The sequence below is a fragment of the Nelumbo lutea genome, chromosome 5, assembly GCF_056320005.1.
Source record: "Nelumbo lutea isolate HS-2025 chromosome 5, American lotus-T2T, whole genome shotgun sequence".
Classification (NCBI taxonomy): domain Eukaryota; kingdom Viridiplantae; phylum Streptophyta; class Magnoliopsida; order Proteales; family Nelumbonaceae; genus Nelumbo; species Nelumbo lutea.
The window spans coordinates 4,340,402-4,363,894 of NC_142688.1; the positions used below are offsets into that span (position 1 = coordinate 4,340,402).

Below are 23,493 nucleotides of genomic sequence, written 5' to 3' on the forward strand. Positions count from 1 at the left end.
TTAATATTTTAAATAATTATTACAATTTTAAGAAATGTTTATTTCAAAAAATAGCTTTTCAATAATTATTAGAATAGGGATAGTTTTCTTTTGTTATGATAAGTAGAGGGCTAATGATTAAATGAGACTGATAGAATGTAGGTAGAAGTAGTTGTGGATAACCACTTTTGCATTTTCTGCATTTTTTTAGAAATGGATGAAAATGGTGGTAGTGGGTTGTGGGCTTTAGTAGTAACTTCTCAAAAAATTTCATGTGTCTAGTTTTCCAAAAAAAAATGAGAAGGCAATGTGTATAAATGGCGGGGGTTGTAGCCTAGTAGTGGGTTGTGGGTTTTAATAGGAAATTTTCAGAAATTGCATGTGTTTAGCTTTCTAGAAATGAGAAACCCACTTGTTTGAATGGTGATAATGGGTTGTGGGCTTTAACAACAACTTATCAGAAAATGTTATGTGTCTAAATTTCCAGAAAAAATAAAAAAGCCATGTGTCTGAATGGTGGGGGTTGTAGCCTGAAAACATTCCTTATATATATATAAGGGAAAGAGATTCTAAGAGGAATACACACATGAAGATCTCGAGAAACTTTTTGCTAAGATGTCACAATGATTTGAGTCTTGGAAATCATATGGCTATTAACTTTGGGGACGAAAAATAAGTGTTATAAACAATAATTATTTTTATTGATAATGAAAATGAAATATATAATTTAGAACTAATAAAAAATGAAATTATTTTACTTTTTAGCAAAGATCAATAGTTCAACTATTGGTTAAATGCGCTAACCTTTAATGTCATAAATAAATAATAAAAATAAAAATGAAAAAAATACAAGCAAATGTATAATATCATATATTTATCATATTAAACATAATGTAAGTGTGGCATATTAGAATTATTTTTACACACAGAAATACAAAAAAATGAGTGTATCTATAATTCTATATTTACATTATATTAAAAATATGAATAAAACTGTGAAACTTTATTTTGACTAAAATGCTTGTTAATTTATGAATTTAATCCTATTTAATTTGAGGTTTAATTTGTAAATTGAACTGATACTTTTAAGCCCATTCAATTCTCTCTATTTAAATCTTACATTTTTTCAATAAATGAAAAAAAAAAGATACACTAAAAAGATAAAACATTAGAAAAAGAAGAATCTAGCAAAGTAGGTAAACCTACCAATAATACTTGAAACTCACAACTTGATCCATTTATCATATATTTGAATGAAATATTTATGTAATAATATTTGGATTTTGCAATTAATTAATAATAAAAATTAAAAAATATAAAAAATATTTAATACATTGTTACTATTATTATCATCATCTATAATTATCACATACAAAGCATATACACACTTACTAGAAAAATATATATGCGTGAACTGACTATAATTATCACATACAAAGCATATACACACTTACTAGAAAAACATATATGTGTGAATTGACTTAGTGGTTATGAATGAATTGGTTTTGCTAGATCGCCGCTGAGAATTCACCTTCGGTGTACGAAAAAATTTAGTTAACGTGTGAATCTAATCTAAAGTTAGACATAACGGACTCAAATTAAATTCATATTTAGTATCCATCTTATAGCATGAAAAAAATTTAATTATTTTTAGTTTATACATTGCAATAAATCTATATATACATAAAATATTAAAATTATAATTTATAAATTTTATATAATAAAAAAATATATAATTGCATATAATATTTATATAATTATATAGAATTTTTAATTATATTAATATTTTAATAGGATAAAGTTAAATCCGCGTTATTAACGTCCAAATTTACTATAATCGTAAATTCGTAATAGAAAAAATAAGGACAATCGGAAGAAAAAAGGGTCAAAAGTATGAGTGACGACGAGCACTTGAAGCCTTGAAGTAGGAAAAAAGGGTCAAAAGCATCATCGTTGTGATGTACGGCAATTGACGAGAGAGATAGAGAGAGAGAGAAAGATGATTTCAGACGGAATCGAAGACGAGGAGAAATGGCTGGCGGAAGGGATCGCCGGACTTCAACACAATGCGTTTTACATGCATCGGGCACTGGTAACAAACTCCAATTTCATGAAGCTGTAGTTCAAACCCTAGTTTTGCGGAATTTTTGCCTAATTTCATCCAATTTGGCTTGAATTCTCTTAGGATTCGAACAATCACAGGGACTCTCTCAAGTATTCAGCTCAGATGCTCTCGGAGCTACGGACTTCCCGGCTTTCACCTCACAAATACTACGAGCTCTGTATGTGATGTTTTCTCTGTGATCCATTCCTTAGTGTATTTGATGTTGAGACCCTATGTTTTCTTGTTACAATTTTAAAGCTTGAATTCAAATATAGATTGAGCTTAGCCCCAAAATTAAATTTTATGCGCCTGATGTCTTAGATATGCGAGCGTTCGATGAATTGAGGAAGTTGGAGATGTTCTTCAACGAGGAAACAAAGCGTGGTTGCTCAATTATCGATCTTTACGAACTTGTACAACATGCTGGAAACATCTTGCCTAGATTGTAAGTAAATATGAAAGAACATTCATTCTCTCGTTTAATTATTAACGCGTCTTCTGTTTTGATTAGATGTGTGCTTGTCCGTGTTCTTGTATCTGCATAAGTGATATTTTGGAAAATTATCTAACTTGTTCTACTCACGGGTCACTTTGTGCGAAAAGAAATGCCAAATGTTAGGTCTGTATCCAGTCCTCTCCTCCCAAGGCCGCATATAGCGGGAACCAACATTGAGTAACGATCTTATTATTATTATTTCTGGGATCTAGTCGTTGGTCCCTTCGGGTATTTCCATTGGTGATCTTCACTCAAACAGTAAATGTTTGCTATGCTGGTAACTGTATGGTCCACTTGATAGACTAATTGCTAAGTTTCCATCTTAGAAAGAATCTATACAGATTTTAGTGTTAGGAGAGTTGAGATGCCAAAATTCATGTCAAATTTAGTATCACTTCCGAGGTTTCTATTTTCCAGAAGAACATAACACAAGAGCAACCATCTATTTCTCTAGCATGTACAGAACACTATTTGGTTAGAAAGAGTCTTGATTATTGCAGTCATATGAATCCTGTTTCAAGATTCCAGTGGGCCATGTACTCCATTGAGTTGCACGTTGTGGGTCTTCATGCCTTTTCTTAATAAATCCTTGTACCTTTACACCTCTCTATATGAATCCTCAACTTGCATTAAATCAGTCCTTACTGGTGCAGCAGGTGATCTTTTACCAAACAAAAGAAGAAAAACAATTTTGAAAGGAGTTTGTAAGGATTGAAGTATGATTATTTCAGGCATCAATGGTGGGATAAACCTTTTAGTTAAATTATGTATCCTACAAAATTAAAATTGTTTGATTTGGACAATGGTTGAGTGAGCTATGAGATGGCCAATTTATGGACAACTGAGAAATTTTTGATAAAATTTTCATTTTTTGGTTTATTTTAGTTTTTAAATTAATACTAGTAGTTTTACAAACTAATTTGATAATGTTTCTTGGAAATTATTTCCTTATTATTTTCTTTGAAACTGTAAAATATTTCAATTTGTAATTTCGTACTGGGATAAAAAATCAAATTTTATGTAGGAAATCTAGTGGCTTTTGAGGTCATTCCAACTGCATCTATGAATTGGATATGTTTAGGAGTCTTTATATTATAGAAACAAGCCTTTATAGCCCATAATATTGTTGTAAAGGAGAACGCTGATATTTGAGAATAGCATTATTTTTTGGGCTTATATTTCTTGGGGTGTCAATGCTTATGAAACTTTCTTCTTTGGTATGATTCTGTTGAAGGCCCAAATTAGTATGGTGTGACTCCATAAGTGTGACTGTTTTAATTTACTTCTTTTCTGAAATCTTTTTACTTCCTTTCATGACATTCTTTTTATCCTAACCTCTGTTCTATCAGGTACCTTTTATGTACTGTGGGATCCGTGTACATCAAATCAAAAGAGGCTCCTGCCAAGGATATTCTTAAAGACCTTGTGGAAATGTGCAAAGGCATTCAACATCCTGTACGTGGACTCTTCCTCAGGAGTTACCTTTCTCAAGTCAGTAGGGATAAGTTACCTGATATTGGATCTGAATATGAAGGGTAAGGAGATCTCTTTGCTAGTCTTACAATCTGGTTTGACCTTTTTTTACAACTTCGATCTTTTTTGGATGTGGCGTAGTTCATATGTGGATTGATCACCTTTTTTTTTTTTTGAGAAAAGGTAACTATTATATTCAAAAGGATCAGAAGGGGGGGGGGATGTACATGAGAGGAAATACAAACAGAACAAAGCACCACCTAGTATTCATTTGTACATATGGCTCAGTTTGGAAAGTGTACAAATGCAAATATGTACAATGCAAATACATACAAAATAATAGAAAATATAAGATTTTGCACTCCTTCCAAACTGAGCCTATCGGATTGTAAGATACCATCTCCTTGTCCTTTCTACTCTTACTTTTTTAGCTATAAAGGAGGCTTCCTCCAGTAGGCTGAACTGACACTAGATATTATTCAAGAAAGAATGCAAAACTGAGACAAGAATAAAATAAGAGGAAGAATCGTTAAACCATAACTTCTGTCTGTTCTTGCGGTAACAATGGTTTAACCTATAACTTCAATTTGTGTAGAAACTTTACTGAGCAGGAAACTTTGGAAGTTTCTACTTTTCTTTCCTTCATTCAAGATGTTTTTCTCTGAAGCTGAAGTCATCAATTCGGCTTTAGGTTTTCTTAGAAGCTGGCTGTCTATACATATTGAATTTAAAGAGGTTACTTCTGATTGTAATTTTTTGAGGATTGCCTTTTTTTGAGGTCCTTCTGTTTTGGTGTACAGCTTCTCATTGTACAAAGGACCTTTTACATCAATGCAATTATACTTTACCTTTGCTCAAAAAAAAATTGAAGATGTTTCTCTCTCTTAGTACTGGATGAGGTAATTTGGTCCCTCACCCCAAATGGAAACTTTAGCACGCCATCCTTCTTTCACTGCTTGAATGTTAGATCCACTCCATACCACTTTCTTGATAGAAAGGTTTGGCTCCCCTCAGTTCCCCCTAGAGTTTCCTTCTTTATCTTGGAGGCTGCTTGTGAGCGTATTGATACTTGTGACAACCTACAGCGGTGAAGGGCAGGGCAGCTGTACATCCCTTCTCATGTTTGCACTTTGTGCCTCCAAGATGAAGAATCCATTGGTCACATCCTCATAAACTGCAAGATGGCTCGTGCTATTTGAAAGTTTTTCTTAACCCTTGATGGGATGGAAATTTTGATTGGGTTCCTTCCAATAGCATTTGCGACTTCATTCATTAATGGAAGGACAACAAATTGGGTAGAGATGCAGACTGTACTGAAAAGCCGTCACTCATGCTTTCATGTGGGGGTATTTGGGAGGAGCAGAATAAAACGATTTTTGAAAATAGAAGCACCCCTTTGGAAGGTCTTAAAAGACATATCTTTCCTTGGAGAATTCTTGGATTCTTTCGAGCATGCATCAGCTATAGTGATCTTGACATGTATCTACTATCTAGTTGAGATCTTGAAATCTTCCCCTTTTGTCTCTCAGTCCATTTACATCGTTCCTCCTGGGCCAACTACTGCCTTTATTTTACAGTTTGGTGGTAGTTTGAGAACTTCAAATCATCTCCAAACAAGAATTGGGGAGGGGGTCATCTTAAACTCTAACGGCAACCTGATTTGAGCTTTTAGTGGGCCTGTTGCTGTGATGGATGCCTCTAAAGCTGAAGTCAGGGCCCTTCTTGCTGGTCTCAGATTTGTCAAAGCAATGGCAGGCTGTCTCTTTGTTAGTTAAGGGGGATTCCTCCTGTTGGCAGAAAAACTAAAAAGATGTTTTCCCGGACACCCAATGCACATAACCTGATGTAAAGGGTGGCACAAATGTTCAAAGTTAAATCTGCCCAACCAAACATGGTTTTGGTACTATGAAGTCAAAATGTGTGCATGGTGCTTAAATGGACTCTAAACGGGAACACAACACCATGGTCCCAAACAAACAAACAAACAAGAAACCATGGTCCCACACACTCCTTAAATCCCCACAACCATTTCCCCAACAATTTCATTGTTTTACTTCTTTTAAAACCAAACCCCCCCATTTGTTTAGGACAACAAACTCGATTGCATTTAATTAAATGAGATTTCTTTCCACTCCCACCCCTATTCAGAGGAAAATCCCTTTGTTTTTACCTATTAAAAATTTTATTTTTTTCCCAATTGGAGTGATGAGAGCACTGCTAACAACGATAATCATACTGACTAACAATGAGTGCCTGTTTTCCCAACCCTCCATTTTTTTCTTATAATCTGTCAGTATCTTGACACCATGTAGAAGCTGCTGATACTTTAGCTCTAACTCCAAGTGGGATATCAAGATAAGTGAATGAAAGATCCCCCCGTTTTAAAAGTGAAATTGTAGTTCAAGTTTGCATTGTCATAGACCATATTTAATCCATGGAGCTCACTTTTCCTGTTAGTTAATTCTTTACTTCATGCACAGAGCTGCTTCAAATGCTATTGTTTTCCCATTTATTTAGGTGTATCATTTTGCATTATATTGAAACTTTCAATACAAATTCAATTTGTGTTTTGGATACTTCAATTTTTAGTGTTAATTCTTATTCTTGCACCTTATCCATACCAAGCACTCATCATATCCATGCAATCTACTCCTTTATGATTTTCTTGGGGATGTTCAAGGGGCTCACATGGTATTGTGTTATACCTTGTGTTCATTGCGAACCTGTCCCATGAAGTGTTAAAGGGTAAGCTGAAAATTTGCGTCCTGTGAGACACTGAGACTTCCCTATGCACTTTACTAACTTCTATGTAGGCAAGTGATGGCTATGAGCTACCTGAACCTTATGTTGGTTTGTTTCCTGCTGTTAAAACATTGACATCAGGATATTTCTTTCATCAATCTTAATAAAGACACTTTGACTGTTATTATTAAAGAAATTGTGCTGCTTTTGCAATTCCTAAAATATAACCCCTATATTATTAAAATCTCTAAACACAAAACTAATTATATTGAGATATATTTGGCACTCTCCTTCTTCCCCTATATTATTAAAATCTCTAAACACAAAACTAATTATATTGAGATATATTTGGCACTCTCCTTCTTGACCTTGTCAATCAGGCTTGCTAATGCTTGCTTTCCTTGATCCCCAAGCACTTGCATCAATCACCCATATGTGCTTTTTTAGGTGGTGTTGTATTTGTTATTAGACAAGTTTTAGACTGAAAACTCTAGTTCCTACCTTGAATGGGTGCTAAATGATTAGTGAGCTTATAAGTCATGGATTTGTAAAGCAAGGAACCATTAGAACTAATAGAATGGTTGCATTATTTTAAGAATTTCAATTATTCCTTATTGAACTAACTGGGTGTGGAATCAGTTGAGCTTTTAGTGATCTTGGAAGTGTTCCAGAAAACATTCCCATTTACATCCATGATTACACTGTTCATTACCAACTCCTATGTTTCCCGATTTCACTTTCAACAATAGAGTGCTTTTCTCTTGATTTTATATTCTAACTCATTAACTTCAATACGACCAATGCTTTGTTCCCTTCAGTGGCTGCTGCACTCTCTCTCTGTTGCAGGTGGTTATGTGTTCAAACCTGTTTAAGGGGATTGATTTTCTTCCCCTATTAGGCTACAGGTTCAACCCCTCATCCTGCCCCCAGAGAAAGAAAGCCAAACTTCGTTAAAATTTCCATGTAGTGCCACCTCTAAAATCACCTTGGCTGGAAAAATAATGGGGAAAAATATGGTCAATTAATTAGGACTGAACCTAATTCTTGTGTTCTTATTCCGATCTTTATTTTGTTCTTGGTTCCCCCCCCCCCCCCCCTTGATTGGATGGTTAGCTTCATATTTAATCTGTTGGCCTCTTCCTGCAGTGATGCTGATACTGTCATGGACGCTGTGGAGTTTGTGCTTCAAAACTTCACAGAGATGAACAAACTTTGGGTCCGCATGCAGCATCAGGTTCGTTGCAGTATTTGCCAACTTTGAGCTGCTCTCGTGTTTGGACATGCATGGTATCCAGTCCTTGCATGTCCTGAAGGTAAAAGTGAATCATGAGAGCATGATTTGTGGTAATGCAGGTGTTAATAGTGCTTGTGAATCATTCATACTCTTAGGTGATCCTGAGTTGAGACATGCAATCGGACTTTCTGGTCTGCAGGGACCTGTTTGGGAGAAAGAGAAACGGGAAAAGGAAAGGAGTGAACTTCGAGATCTTGTAATATAAGTAACCTGAAATTGATTAATATTGCTATACTGAAATTGCACAATGATTCCTAAAATTCACAGGAGGTTATTTGTCTATCTGAAATTCCTTGTTAGGTTGGCAAGAACCTGCACGTTCTCAGTCAGATAGAGGGTGTTGACCTTGATATGTACAAAGATACTGTGCTTTCCAGAGTGTTGGAGCAGGTTTGTTCTTTTAGTTTCATTTTATATTTATGATTTGGAAGCCCATGAAAAAAATAATATACTATTCTAACTAGAGTTCATAGTTCATACTGTGGTATCTGTAACATGGGTTTGGACAGGTTGTCAATTGTAAAGACGAGCTTGCTCAATATTACTTGATGGACTGCATTATCCAAGTCTTTCCTGATGAGTACCACTTGCAGACCCTTGAGACATTATTAGGCGCCTGCCCGCAGCTTCAGGTTGGTAATATAACTATGGTTGCTAATCCCTTCCCTTATATTCAATTTTTGTAGCTTTAGGCTGTATTTGGTCTTAGGGCAGAAAATGGTGGAAAACATGACTTAAAATGTTGAGGCTTCTGAATTTCATGTAATTCTATTTTGGTGTCAAACTGTGGAACCTAAAATTGTTTACCCTTTGACCCTCTATCCCTCTTTCTACCACAATCCAAATGTTGTCATTCTCTGCAAACTGGAATAAATTGTCATTCCAAAACTTTTGGCTACTACTCCTATTTTGTTAATGATGCAGTTAGCGGATGTCATAAAAGGGAAATTGGCGTTTTCATTTAAAGAATACCTACTATATGCATGCTAATTTTTCCAAAATTGTGGTAATGCATATTAATTGTAGTTCTAACATATCTTGCCTTGTATTTCAGTCAACTGTTGACATCAAGACAGTGCTATCCCAACTAATGGATAGACTATCAAACTATGCTGCCTCAAGTGCAGAAGTGAGCTATCCACATTATTATGTAGTTCTAATGTATCTTGCCTTGTTTTCCTGATCAAGGATTCAATTTTTTGTTTCTTTCCATTTTATGCTGTAGGTATTGCCTGAATTCTTGCAAGTAGAGGCTTTCACCAAATTGAGCAATGCCATTGGGAAGGTAAACCCGCGAATAGCAATATTTTCTTTTGTCAATATTAGTTTTAGTTGCTTTCTTTATCTATTTAATATTAAACGATTATTTATGCAAGGTTCTATGATCAGTTTGTGGTTGTTAATGGTCAAGTAGGTCACTTAGAGATCAATATGGTGGCCTCTTGGGCCTTGGATCTTGGTTACCATTAACCTCAACATCAGTGCTAGAATGTGGCATTGATGCAATATGTGATGTGCCTGTTTTTCTATATGTACAGATTCTCTGTATCATCATCTGTTCAGTACTTTGGGCTACATGAAATCCATTTCACCATTCCATTCTGTTCAGTACCATATCCATTGTCTGTAAGGTTGTAATAGTCAAATGAGATGGTTCACGTACTTCTAGTAGACAGCTTGATTCTGTTTAATTCTCTAGTCCACATCAGTTTTATAATTCCTCACCATGCATTATACTCAGAGGCTGCAGCATTACAGCCCTGGTTTTTTTGTCCATTTCCTACTTCGTTTCATCTATTATATATATATATATGTGTGTGTGTGTGTGTGTGTGTGTGTGTGCGTGTACATATATATATGTATATATATGTATGTATGTATGTATATGTATGTATGTATTGGTGGATGAGGTTTAAATTTCCCAAAGAAGGGAAATTTGGCTCATTCTGGGAGCACTTATCTAACACCTGGAAATTCTTTGTGACGTTTTCTTTAATATGCCTTGCAGAATTGATTTTACTGCGTAGGGGGTGAATCCTATTTACTTTTGTGTGCAGTTCAAAATACAAGAATCCTGTATTCTATTTAAATCACTTTATTTACCATTGGTCAAATTCTCTTCCCTTTCATTATGCAAATAATTATCTTTATATTTATTTCTCAAAGCATCTTAATGGATAAAATTAATGAATACTGTTAGTTCTTACATTCTACATGTGAATTAAATGTCTTCAAGTTGCTGATGTTTTTCTGTATGTATTTTCTTTAACCATGATAAGCTTATTAATCATCTATATCTCCATAACAGGTGATTGAAGCTCAGGTTGACATGCCAGCAGTTGGAGCTATAACTTTATATGTGTCTCTTCTGACATTTACTCTTCGTGTCCATCCAGATCGGCTTGATTATGTGGACCAAGTTCTGGTATATTATCTTTTTAAAATTTTAAGTTGCATTATTTTTGCATATGCTATAGTTTGGGCATATGGATAACAAAGTTCTTCTGAAACCCTTAAATCCCAAGGAAAATGCCATGAGTAGGTCCTGGAGCTAACCTATTGCATGGTGTTTCCTATAGTTATTGTTAAAAATGTCAAGAATGACAGATGAACTAGCAACCCAGCCTAATTCCCTGAAAAATGTATTTCAAAAAATGTCAAGAATGATTACTCTTCATGTCATTTGTCCATAGGGAGCATGTGTGAAGAAACTTTCTGGTAAAGCAAGGCTTGAAGATAGCAAAGCAACAAAGCAAATTGTTGCACTCTTGAGTGCACCATTGGAGAAATACAATGACATAGTCACTGCACTGGAACTTTCTAACTACCCTCGAGTGATGGATTACCTTGATAATGCAACAAATAAAGTGATGGCGGTTGTTATTATTCAAAGCATTATGAAAAACAACACTTATATTGCAACTTCTGATAAGGTATGTTCCATATTTAGTTGTATCCCCCCCCCACCCACCATAGCTTTAACATTCTGGACTGTTCTGTAGGTTGAAGCACTGTTTGAATTGATAAAGGGGCTTATAAAGGATTTAGATGGTTCTCCTGTTGATGAGGTGCATATATCAAATTCTTCCAGTTATTGTATTATGTAGAAAATGATTTGAGAAATTTCTCTTGATCTTTATCCATGTCTAGCAATTTTACTTGTTTTAATGTCCTGGTTTTTGACATGCTGATCTGTGATTTGTCATTTATTTCTTGTTTACTATTCTGTTTATTAATATTATTGTTATTCTTAACTATACCACTAGCTTGATGAGGAGGATTTTAAGGAGGAGCAAAATTCTGTTGCACGTCTTATCCACATGTTGTATAATGATGATCCGGAGGAGATGTTAAAGGTAACTGATGTGTTCAAGGTGCTTGTGTAAATGATCTCATATCTTTTGAGTCTTTGGTTCTGCTGTTTGTGTTTGTCTCAACATCTTGTGTTCTGATGACAATGACACTTTCTATGTTAAATTTCAGATTATATGTACTGTGAGGAAGCATATTCTAACCGGAGGGCCAAAGCGCTTACCCTTCACTGTTCCTCCTCTCATTTTTTCTGCACTTAAGGTTTGTTTCTGCCATTTCTTCAGCTTATGTGATACACAGGAAGGGAGGGATGGGTGAAGGGAGTCAAACACCTCATGTTGGGGATTGATTGGGTTAGGTTAGCTTGGCTGGGCTTGGATTGGCCCTTCTGGTTTTGCTTGTCATTAAACCTGACTCAACCTGCCAAGTTGCACTTCTGATGTCCCCTTAAACATGCAACAGAGTTCTTTATCCATTCTTGTGGAAGTGTCGCGAAAATTTTTTGTATTTGTTCATCAGTTGTTCTCTTTCTTCACTCTGGTTCAATGTTCTTACCAAAACAATATTTGATTCAATGTTACTTAAACCACAGAAATTGTAATATGCGTCTGTGTTTTCATCATTTTCAATAAAATAAAAGGATATTAGTTATTCCAGCAAAAGGGAAAAGTTGTATTTGTTTGAGTACTCAAAACAATGAAATTCCTGATTTCTAATTATGCTTTAGCTCAGAACCTCAGTTGCAATTCAGTTATCTCCCTCATGTTTTATAGAATTTGGCTCTACTGTGCAGTTGGTCCGACAATTGCAAGGTCAGGATGGGGATGTGGTTGGAGAAGATGTGCCTGCAACACCAAAGAAAATTTTTCAGCTTTTGCATCAGGTGATTACTTAGGTCATGCATAATATTGTTGTTGCTAATGTTCTTAATGAAATCTCCTTTTATTCATCAAAAGTAAATATTGTTGTAGCTAATGATTTGAGACTTATCAGTTCATTTTCATGGTTTATAAGCACATAATAGAATCTCCTCAACCAGACTTTTTTTAATCTTTTTGGTGAACTCAACCAGACTTTTTTTAATCTTTTTGGTGAACTCAACCAGAACTTCAATTTTCTACATTTTTTCCGTTGTAATTGAAATTTTTAAATCCCTTTAGATAGTATATAACCTACAATCTTATGTTGAGTTTCTCTCAAGCAATGAATGTTACAAAGAAACTCAATATAAGAAAATATATTGAGTTTCTTTTTAGCATTCCTTGCTTGAAAATTTTCATTTCTTGTTATTATTGTCAGACATTATGACTAAGTACACTTGCTGTAGGTTGTGGCTTAACAATTCCCTACCGTCTTCTGTTATGTTTCTGTTGGTCCTTTGGACCACACTAGCTTTGTGTCTTTCCTCTTAAGGGTATCTTGTTCTGCTATATGGTATCTTTTAGCTTGCATTTGGCTTGTAGGTGGGACAAATTCTCTTTTATCTTTGCTTTGTTTAATGTGATCAACATTTATATTTCAGACAATTGAAGCTCTCTCATCTGTTCCAGCTCCTGAACTAGCATTAAGATTATACTTGCAATGTGCTGAGGTATGCCAAAACACTTGTGCTTAAAGTTATTCAGTGGGTCTTATTGCTTAGAACCTATGTCTTGCTTATTTATATTGGTCCTATTTCTTGGTATTCAGGCTGCCAATGACTGCGGTCTTGAACCTGTTGCATATGAATTCTTCACTCAAGCCTTTATACTGTATGAAGAAGAAATTGCGGTAAACTGGGAACCATGCCCTTTCTCTGGAAATTGACTCTTGAATTTTTATTTCTGCTATTAGATGCATCCAGTTTTGTTCACACGTTATTTCCCTTTTCTTTCCTAGGATTCTAAAGCACAAGTGACTGCAATACACCTAATAATAGGGACCCTTCAGAGAATGAGTATATTTGGTGTAGAGAACCGGGATACTTTAACACATAAGGCCACAGGGGTAAAAAATTGAGCATTCATCTGTTTCTCGAGGTTTGTTATCATATGAACAAAATCCAATGATATTATTGCATGGGCAGTATTCAGCAAAGCTTTTGAAGAAGCCTGATCAGTGCAGAGCGGTTTATGCATGCTCACATCTCTTCTGGGTTGATGATCAGGACGGTATAAAGGATGGAGAAAGGTACACATCTTATACTCAATATTATCCGGGAACATAGATGTGCATTTTTGCATTCATCATGAATTAACATGTCTATGCATGTATTTTGGTTGGAAGGTCTAGGGATTTTGTCTGTTTGTGCTAGTCTGTAGAATTTTATGAGCCTGATTTCTTTATTGCATTGGTTTGGCCACACCAATTTTGAGCTGAGAACCTTGTGCAGGCTGCATGTTTGATCTGCTTTTGTTTTTTGTCAAGCACTTGAGTGGAGGAACAGCTTTAGATGGTACTGTATTTGCATGATGGGATACTGACATAATGTATCCTCTACAGTATCAGAGTGCAGATGTTCTCTCTAGGGTCATTAATGGCCACTACCTAATGATGGTCCTGGTTATCCAGGGTCTTGGGAGTATCTGATGACCTAGCCTTCTTTTATTTATTCATTTTTTTTGGTGCAAAATGACAGTTCCCAAGCTCAAACCTGTGTCCTCGAGCTTGTAAGCCCAAGGTTTTACCATTACTCAAAACAATTGCATAAAGTGGTTGATGTTTTCTCTCTTTAATCGTTTTTTTCTTATCCCAGGGTCATACTTTGCTTAAAGCGTGCTTTAAGAATTGCGAATGCCGCTCAACAAATGGCTAATGTGACACGGGGTAGCAATGGACCTGTCACACTTTTTGTTGAAATATTGAACAAGTAAAATGCGACCAATAAGAACCTTGTTGTTCTTTTAATATATTTTGCTTGTTATGGACTTGGTAATCCTGCTCTTACGTAATTTCAGGTACCTCTACTTCTTTGAAAAGGGCAATCCGCAGATTTATAGTGCAGCAATCCAGGACCTGGTTGAGTTAATAAAATCCGAGATGCAAGGTGACATGGCAAGACCAGATCCATCTGCAAATGCTTTCTTTGCCAGCAGCCTGCGCTACATCCAGTTTCAGAAACAGAAAGGTGGTATAATGGGCGAAAAATATGAGTCCATCAAGGTGTAATTTACAGAAAATAATACATAGGACCCAGATGTAAAAGTGACAAAACAAGTTACTCCGGTTGGAGGTTGGTACTGGATGATTTAATGTGTTGGCTTTCTATCTCCCAAAGGAATTGAGGTGTTGTTGTATAGTTGAAGAGTTAACCAGTTAAGGATTAGCGTCCACTTGGCAACATTATTCTGTGCAGGGGACTCTGCTACTACTATGGCGCGACACTCAAGCAAGCAATTGATTGACCACATGGTCCACATCAAGTCACAATTTCGTAAGTTACCATGACAACAGTGGTGTCTTATAGCTATAGGGTTTGTCTTAGCTGTGTTTTATCAGTCATTTTGGAGTTTGAACTGGTTCAATCATTACGACAAAATGTATCATCATCATTAAACAAGTAAATCTGTCTTCTAAATCTGATATAATGAACTTGATTAAAGCAGAAAAGAATGAGAGAGAGGAATACTGAATAGAAGAAGAGGAAGAAGAAGAAAGTTTGATAATCTCCACTCTCTTCTCACAAACTTTTTTATTAATCTTCATTAAATAGGTTAATTATAAATCTGCCCTTAATGGGCGGCTAGCTAAGCAAGTACTTATAAAAGAGGTTAACAGGCCCATAAAGACAGGCCTATTAACATACAAAATAAATTACATAATACTTATACTAAGGCCTATTCGGCCCATTTTATATTTTATATTTTATTTTTCTGTGATAAATCATTCTCTATTTTTTTAGGCCCATGCAGCGGCTATTTGCTCCAGCCACATCCCCAGAAAATATATAATTTAGTGTTTAGCTCATGAGCCAGTTCGGATGCGTGGTTGAATATGGGATATGGCTGTTAACATGATAGATTTTGGCCAAAACAATGCACGTTGATAGATTCCCATCCAATGGTTGTTAACATGTTTACAAGAAATGCTTTCTGATCTTTTCCCCTTTAAAGTTTACGTGGAATTGGGTTTTTCTCGCACCATTAGTATCAAGCATCTACCCTGTCTCTTACATAGCGATTTGATCCCATCAACTGTGGAGGAGATCATCAAATCGCTACGTTGAAATATGGGGGGATCTTTTTTTTTTTTTTCTTTTCCCTAATCAACTCATCAAAGATGGAGACAAGTTTCCAGCAGGTCATGACCCATCAATGGTGGTACTATTACAAGTCTCATGGCATACAAACATTACCACGAAAGGAAAAAAAAAAACAATTGACCAACAATCTGGACCGAAAACAAAGGCATCAATTCTTGGTCCATGCTACCTAATTATTTTGCATTTCATTTTTTTAAGTGATTATGATCCATTTCCTCTGTGTTGTTTTTAAAGAATTCTCCTGTGTGAGGTCTTTAGATATCAAACTTTTGGACAAGTTGGGCACTCAAAGAAAGATGTCATGTTCTGATGAAAAAAAAGAAAAGAAAAGAAAAAACAAACACGACTGAAATTTCTTCTCGTTTGGTCGGATTTGGAGATAACTTGGAAACATAGTAATAGGATGGAGGCAAGCCAACATTCACCAGTTTGATCTATAAACTGAAAATAAAAGGGGGAAAAAACTCCATCAAACATTATTGGCTATTCTTGAAAGTCTGTAATGTAAATAGCAAAAGGAAAATCTTCTCTATAGTCTATCCTTGGGTAGAAGCGTAGACAAGAGGAGAAACGTTATTTAGGAGGTTTAATACAAAATCAGAAATGAGGTGCATTACAAGATTGTAACAACATCGGGTTCAACCCATAGCGTATTTCTGAGTCCAGCTGCGAGCTGTCGACTCATACTTGACCTTGTCAGTCTTGCACATATGAGCAATCTCAGGAACAAGTGGGTCATCTGGGTTCGGATCCGTCAGCAGCGAACATATGGAGAGCAAAACCTGAAAGAATGCCAAATTTAATTAATCAGGAACTATATATTTCGACCAATGGAGCGATGTGGGGTCTATAGGAAGTAATTAACTTAAGAGAACTACCTTGGATATTGTGAGTGCAGGACTCCATTGCTCCTTGAGTATGTCCAAGCAGATGTTCCCATTATTATTGATATTAGGATGAAAAACTTTGGTCCTGAAGGCAACCTGTCACCAGTTCAAAAAGAAAGAAAGAAATTTCACTATTGAAAATAGACAGAAAGAAGACTCTATACATAGAGAATCACAAAGGCAAACCATAACCTCAATTAGCTGTAGATGAAATATGCAGGAGGATTCCAACTTTTACCTTTGGAGGCTTGAAAGGATAATCAGGTGGGAAGTGGATGGTCACAAGGAAAACACCCCCAGCATAGGGGCTGTCATTTGGACCAATAATGGTTGCTTGCCAATGGAACATATCATCAGCCACCGGACCTGAAAGTCACTTCCATGATCAGTTATGCATCCAAATGATTCACCCATTAGCTTGTTTGATTACAAAACCAGATTACCAAACTTTGATTTATTCAGGTTGGTACCTGCGCTGCATGAAGTTGGTGGGTCTCTCTGCAGGTCTTTGAGCTCCTTGATAATTCTTTTGGAAGCCATTCTAGCAATACGAGAGTGGAAGTTCTCGATGTGAATGAGAAATTAGAGGGAGAGGAACGCAAAGGAAAACTATCTCTGGATACTCCCACGTAAGGGGTGGATGGGATGTATTTAATGGATGAATTGGCGGTGGCGTTATTGCTGGGTAAAGACAAAGGAAAAGGAGGAGGATGGTCCATTGGTTCTTGTTCTTTAGGCAGAGAAAGTGGGCGCACGGTATAGATTCCATTTACAGAACCAAAAAAAAAAAAAAAGAGAAACAAGTCAAGAATCAAGAATTTAGAAATAAGGTGAAAACTAATGGTAAGGAAACACCAGTTGCTTCATTGGAAAAGTCACTCTCACTTGATCGAGTATGGACTGTACGGGTTAGAAAAATGGCAAAATCGGAATATGTATTGCACACTCTTCTAAACATCGGTTGGCTTTACACTCTTGAAAACGATTGAAGCGCCACCTCCGGTCGCCGTATAATCAGAATCAAAATTTTAGGGGCAAGTTGCGTGCATACGAAATTTGGTAAATCCACCAGAATAAAGTAAATTACAAATACCCTCTGTATTATGGATTCTGTGACAAAGATTTTTTTGCGACAGACTCCTTTTACTATGATCGTGAGACAAAAACCCCCTTCTGTTAGCGTTTCATCCAAAAACGCGGTTGCAATATTTTTTAATCTTAATACTATTCTTATAATAACTATTTCGAAGAAAAAAAAATTATTCATCCTCCCCTTTATCTCAGATTCTTTCACATTTATGAAAAGGTCAAATGGCTTAAATCGTTGATTTCCGGGGTCCAACCGTCTGCAGATGATCCTGTCAAGGAAGAGGTTACGGACACCCAGTGGTTCTTTCTCGTGTCGATGACGTAGCCGTTCATCAACGGTCGATGAAAAGGTCAAATGGCTTTTTCTTCCAAAAGAAATATGTAGAGAACTGATTCCCAGCATTTTACAGCAACACATCGATCAGATCACTACCCAGAGGGGAAATTTGGTATTTTTGTCCTCAAATTATTCTGACAAAAATCTTCCGACCGCTAAACTAAAGCAGTAAAGCCCATCCCAAGAAAAGAATGCTGCTTTGCAGCTACATACAATTTTTCGTGCAGGAAAAAAAAATATTAAAAAAAAACATCAAAACCAAAACGAAATTAAAAAGTAAAAAACAAAGAAAATAAAATTTGAAAAAAGATCTCATACCACTAGTACCATTATAGCAGAGAGCAACAATAACGGCGGTTCTTTGTACGCCAGTAATGGCTGCACCCGATCAGATCTCCTGGCGGAAACCTAAAGGAGAGGAGAGATGGGTTGGTGGGATCTCCAGAGAAGGTGAATTCTTTGGCGAAAACGAAATTTCTAGAGGCACAGCTCCCACCCCTGCATTTCCACTCCTCGTCGCCCCAAAGGGCTTCCTTCCCAAAAATCTCTCTTGGCAATAAAACCTTCAAAACTGCAAAAATGGAAACCGGGTTTTGATAAAAAACTGTCTGGGTTATCGATGCCTGAACGATCCCCATATCAATCGCCACCGAGGCACCGACCCATTAACCCTCGTAATACTTCCGTCGCTAAAGTATGTTGCACAGGATTCACAATCGACTCCAGCAAACCCAATGGATACTAAGAATGCAGAACATGAAACTTCAAGACCACAACTTCCTTTTCTAACTTTTCTCACGGCGGGATTGCAAAATCAGTAGACGGTGGAGAGAGAATACCAAGGAGAGTCTAAAGACTAGACAGTTTGGACAGAACAGATAGAATAGAGGAAAGAGGGAAGAAGAAAGGGGAAAGAAAAGAAGAGAGATCGGGAGAGAGAGAGAAATGTGAAGGAATATGAGGAAGAAGAGATTACCACTACTACTGCGGTGACTTCGACGAAGATGAATAGTGATTTTCTATGGTTATTACAAGGGTATAATGGGATTAAAAAATATTGTAATGGCAAATTTTATTAGAAAACTAACAGAAGGAAGTCTTTGTCTCACGACCATATTATAGCGTCTTTGTCATAGACCCGATAGGGGGATCTTTGTAATTTATTCTTAATAATATGAGTATAAAAATAACGGAAAAGTATGAACAGGTTCATTGGAACTTATAAAAGTTTAAAATGTCAAATACCCCTATTCTATACACAATGCACACCCGTGAATTAACATCAATTTTGAACTGGCACCTACCCCTATTGCACTTTGGGCCTAAGAATTCTGACCCTTGGCTGAACCGTCACTCTTCCGGGGGTAAATTTTTTAAACTAACCACACTACCCCTATTGTTTCTAACAATTGACTAATACTTCTCTTATTGTTAATGTTCTTTAATATTCGTTACCGAAGAGACAAAAATGATTATTTTATCCTTTATTCTTTTTCAAAATTTTAAAATAAAACAGGAAAAATGAAGAAAAAGAGAGAGAGAGAGAGAGATAGTACATCTATAGATACCGCCTTCTTCAACAAGTCTGATGGACGGAACTGGCACAGCATGGAACGTTTTCCCTCCACCGATTATCTCTCCACTGATCTCTCTCTCTCTCTCTCTCTTCTCGTTTCTTCTCCTTCTTCTACCCACCTTCCTACCGTTTCCATCACTTCTATTGGTGGTCTTCTCTTTCCCTCAATCTCTTGGTCCTTTCTCTCTTTCCTTTTTAAAATTAATTCATAGGAAGCAAAAGTAGTCATCAAAATAGCTTTTTAAAATTAATTTATAGGACAACAAATGATGTCCCAAATTTCTGGACGTAAATAGCGTGATTTCTTCTTCTACCATCAAAATAGCTTTTTTCCTTGAAGATGTTATGAGATTGCAGGAAAATGAACTTGACGGTGGTGCTCATTGCTGCCCATGTTCTCAAAGGGGTGCTCATTCCTAGTTAGCAACGCCAGATCATCCTCTATTGGCATCGGATCCTCGCCTGAGGAAAAAATTTCAAAGGGGTGCAAACGAGCGACGGTGGTTCGATCAAAGCTCTCTACTATTGGAGCTCATGGCCACCTCTCTTTCCCGCGACCTCTCTCTGTCTCTCCCCTCCTCTTTCACTTCCTTCCACCACCACGGATTTGGTGCTTGCCTCTCCGCCACCTCTCGTCAGTTCCTTAGATGTGAAAGGCTTTAAAAGGTTAGGGTTTTGCAAAATGTCAATACCACAATTTATAACAAGGGTAAATTAGATATTTTTAAAAGTTATAACAGTCACGTAATATATATTTAGATCTTTTATGACGGAACATTAGAAAAGTATTAATCAATTGTCTAAAATAATAGGAATAGCATTAGTCAATATTAGCTAAACTATAAACTATAAGATAATTTACAAAAATTACCCTAAAAATAATACATACTCGTCAAAAAATAAAGGTTAAGTACAATGCAGAATTTTGAATTACAACCCCTATACTCTACTAGAAAAAAAGTCTCCTACCCACAACATGGTTTATAAAACCGACCTGGAGGCCGACCGGTCAGGGGTCTGCTTATTAGGTCGAATGGTCCAACCTAAACAGTCGGCCCGTTCTAACAAAAAAATTAAAAAATAATAAGAAAAATGAAAATCGATCAAAACCGTTCAAACGGTTTGAGCGATTCATCGCCCAGGTCAACGATTTGTTGACTAAAATCAACGATTTTTATAAAAAATCCAATTTTGGGGAAAACCAAAGCCAATCACCTGACTGGTTCATGATTTTTTTGGTCTGACCATCCGATCCGACCTAGTTTTGAAAACCATGACCCACATAACATCACAGCCACACATTGAAAATATTTCATCCTCCTACATGGTATTATGCAAAGGGAGATGTTCCCAACTCAAAGGGTAATGTGTAGTGTGTAGATGTGGGCAGACCCTATAAGGTTTAGTCACAAAGACCCTGCACTTTTTTCTTTTGCAACAAATATCCCTAAACTTTGACGGTTAGGTAAAGACCCTTTTCGTTAGTGTTCCGTCGGTTAATTTCGAAGAAAATTATCATCCTACTGTTTAAATGTTTCTAAATATCCAAATTACCCTTTTCATTAATTTATGAAATTATCTAATTTTTTTATACTTTGTACTGTTCATCATATTTTCCTCCGCTCTCCTCCCGTTCGTCTTTCTTCTTGCGCTTCCTGTACTACTGATCGCCTTGTTCCTTGTTATAGCGAGAACTCTAGTAGCAGACAAATCCCCAAAGATGATGCTTCCTGGTCTAAGATCGCTCTGCCTTTGCGATTGAGTTCCATTAATTCACCGTTCGAGAAATCCAGTTACAAGGGTCGAGTCTATGGTGTTAGGAATAACTGCAAATCCGGGTCAAGTATATATTCATCGTCTCCTTTGATTAAGATATCACCGAATTCAGAGGAGGTTTCCGCATATATCAACTACGACCCAGAAAGGCCTTGGACTACACGACCTCAAATTGTTTTCTAACTTGGAAGAGAAAGATGCTGCATGAACGTGATATCTTGATGCCAAACGAAGGCATGAGAGAGATAGGCTACGGCAACAATGACTTCCATGAAAAAAAGCCGCAAGATTCGAGGGTTTGAATAAACAGGCAAAGCAGAAGTATTAAAACCAGGAAAAAACCCTCGCTTAAAGCTCTGTGACTGATCTAAATTCAAGAGCAGTTAAAGGCGTCGTCATGAAAAAAAAAAAAAGCCTGAAGATTCAGGGCGGTGAGTAGACAGGCAGAGCAGAAGTATTAAAACCGAGAAAAAGCCCTCTCTTAAAGCTGTGTGACGGATCTAAATTCAAGAGCAGTTAAAGGCATCCACCGGAAATCAACCTTCCAGCCAATTAACAGAGAAGTTGGGATCAGGCCATTGACGAGAGACGAAGCTCGCTGGTGCACATGGAATGAATGGATCCGTCCGAATGTGCATACATACAGGCTTCAAAACATGGGTCACTTAAAGGGACGCCACGGCTCGGCATGCTGATCGGCTATATGCTCCGTGGTGGAACTACAGAAAGCAAGCAGAAGACTACCATAAAAAAGAATCATCTATGATAGTGGCTACTCGTCCCCCACAACCATCTCAACAACAACCGACCCATCCACAGGGCGATAAACGATCATGGACCGGCTTTGGCTCTCTAATCTGAAATCTGGGGAAGAGACTGCAACCAAGAAATGAGTTGTAGAAGTCCTGAAGCATGCTACTTTTAAATGGGTCCTGCTTATGACAACCAGAAGCCCATAAAATGGAATCATGTCTTTTCCCTTTGAATTCTGAACTTTGTTGGAATTCACATAAAGAACTTGTCTATAGTTGTGAGGAGAAATTCTGAACCAGACAAGTGCTTGCAGCACTCTACCGTCAGATTGCTGCCTCTGAGCTTCCTTCACCCCATGGCGAACTCGCCCAAACCCTTACAACCTTCGCAACACGGGGATTAGGCGAAAGAGAGACCGTCACTATTTTCCCTTGAAAATCAATGAAAATATTTTTCGGTCAGTTGTTTTAAGAGAATGGCAAAAAAAATAAAAAAGGAAAATAGAGAAAGGTTAATGGGGTATTTTAGTAACTTAATGCTTATCGTTAATTGAATTAACGATAGAGGGGTACTTTTCGCAACATAAAAATTTAAGCGGTATTTGTCGAAACAAAGAGAGGGGTTTTTGTCACTGACCCCATAGTACGGGGGGTTCCGTATAATTTACCCAAAAAATGATAAAAGGAAAGATTTTCAGCCCAAATCCCAATACCGAAATTTCAAAAGATATAATAAAAGGACACACGGTACGCAGTGGCTGAAAATAATGGTTCTTGATTGCGTCTCTCTTTCAAGTTTCAAGAAACCTTAATTTAAAAGGTGTGGAATTTCAACTTTGTACAGATCCCGTTGCCTTGATACATAATATCAAGCAGGCAATTCCATAATTTTGTTTTAACTTTTAACGGAGCCCCATCATTCACACTTGCATTTATGAATGCAAGGTCCCCATCCTACTAAATTGATAGTTGAGATTTAACTCCATTTCAATATCAAAGTGAGGAATCTCAGGGCCCACGTCCACGAGAAAGATATTCGTTCTTAGCTACAACAGTTCAACCCCCATGAGAATCTGGGCAGGTTCCATTTCTTTTCGCGAAAGGCAACATGAAATTGAAAGCAGTCAAGAATCAAGATTGTCGCAAACGGGCAAAACTCCTAGCCCATCCCAAAAGCAGAAGAAAGAAGACACGGACACAATAGTAATATAATATTCCTGCAGACGACTAGGCTTCTCGAACGCTCAATTTACTTTATTCCTTTGACCACGCAGCTCATGGTCTTTGACCGATTACACGTATGTTCGGGCCTGATTTACTAAGGCTTCGTTTGGTTTGTAAGATTTGGGTAAGATGAAAAAATATGAGATGGAATGGAAAAGTATAAAAATTAATTTTCTATTATTTGGTTTTATATGGGATGGTATGGGATGGGA

At 36.8% G+C, this 23,493-nt stretch overlaps 2 protein-coding genes across 5 annotated transcripts; one reads left to right on the plus strand and one right to left on the minus strand.

The window, feature by feature from the left end:
• The first annotated feature begins 1,840 nt into the window (after positions 1-1,840).
• LOC148849931 (vacuolar protein sorting-associated protein 35B-like) lies at positions 1,841-15,044 on the plus strand. 3 transcript variants are annotated; one of them, XM_088943187.1, is made up of 22 exons: positions 1,841-2,071; positions 2,165-2,261; positions 2,405-2,528; positions 3,929-4,114; positions 7,941-8,028; positions 8,148-8,284; positions 8,389-8,478; positions 8,598-8,720; positions 9,143-9,217; positions 9,314-9,373; positions 10,397-10,513; positions 10,782-11,021; positions 11,091-11,156; positions 11,355-11,444; positions 11,572-11,661; positions 12,194-12,283; positions 12,923-12,991; positions 13,090-13,170; positions 13,279-13,386; positions 13,466-13,569; positions 14,135-14,248; positions 14,337-15,044. In XM_088943187.1, exons 7-22 carry the CDS (start codon positions 8,440-8,442, stop codon positions 14,545-14,547), a joined length of 1,677 nt encoding a protein of 558 aa, XP_088799313.1. In that variant the 5' UTR covers positions 1,841-2,071; positions 2,165-2,261; positions 2,405-2,528; positions 3,929-4,114; positions 7,941-8,028; positions 8,148-8,284; positions 8,389-8,439; the 3' UTR covers positions 14,548-15,044. The 3 variants fall into 3 exon arrangements, with proteins under 3 accessions (XP_088799313.1, XP_088799312.1, XP_088799311.1); XM_088943186.1 differs by having other exon boundaries at positions 8,184-8,284; XM_088943185.1 differs by having other exon boundaries at positions 8,228-8,284.
• Positions 15,045-16,044: 1,000 nt separating this feature from the next.
• LOC148849932 (ubiquitin-conjugating enzyme E2 28-like) lies at positions 16,045-20,163 on the minus strand. Of its 2 annotated transcripts, none has more exons than XM_088943192.1 (5): positions 19,510-20,163; positions 16,998-17,257; positions 16,766-16,893; positions 16,519-16,623; positions 16,045-16,422 (listed from the first exon to the last, which is right to left on the minus strand). In XM_088943192.1, exons 2-5 carry the CDS (start codon positions 17,065-17,067, stop codon positions 16,279-16,281), a joined length of 447 nt encoding a protein of 148 aa, XP_088799318.1. In that variant the 5' UTR covers positions 17,068-17,257; positions 19,510-20,163; the 3' UTR covers positions 16,045-16,278. The 2 variants fall into 2 exon arrangements, with proteins under 2 accessions (XP_088799318.1, XP_088799317.1); XM_088943191.1 differs by lacking the exon at positions 19,510-20,163 and adding an exon at positions 18,272-18,944.
• Positions 20,164-23,493: the final 3,330 nt, after the last annotated feature.

Coding starts and splice junctions, on each gene's coding strand:
- LOC148849931 (XM_088943185.1), top strand. CDS start 1,979: ATGATTTCAGACGGAATCGAAGACGAGGAGAAATGGCTGGCGGAAGGG. Junction 2,529..3,928: donor GGAAACATCTTGCCTAGATT/GTAAGTAAATAT, acceptor CTGTTCTATCAG/GTACCTTTTATGTACTGTGG. Junction 8,029..8,227: donor GGGTCCGCATGCAGCATCAG/GTTCGTTGCAGT, acceptor TCTGGTCTGCAG/GGACCTGTTTGGGAGAAAGA.
- LOC148849932 (XM_088943192.1), bottom strand. CDS start 17,067: ATGGCTTCCAAAAGAATTATCAAGGAGCTCAAAGACCTGCAGAGAGAC. Junction 16,894..16,997: donor ACCAACTTCATGCAGCGCAG/GTACCAACCTGA, acceptor AGTGACTTTCAG/GTCCGGTGGCTGATGATATG. Junction 16,624..16,765: donor ATCCTTTCAAGCCTCCAAAG/GTAAAAGTTGGA, acceptor AACTGGTGACAG/GTTGCCTTCAGGACCAAAGT.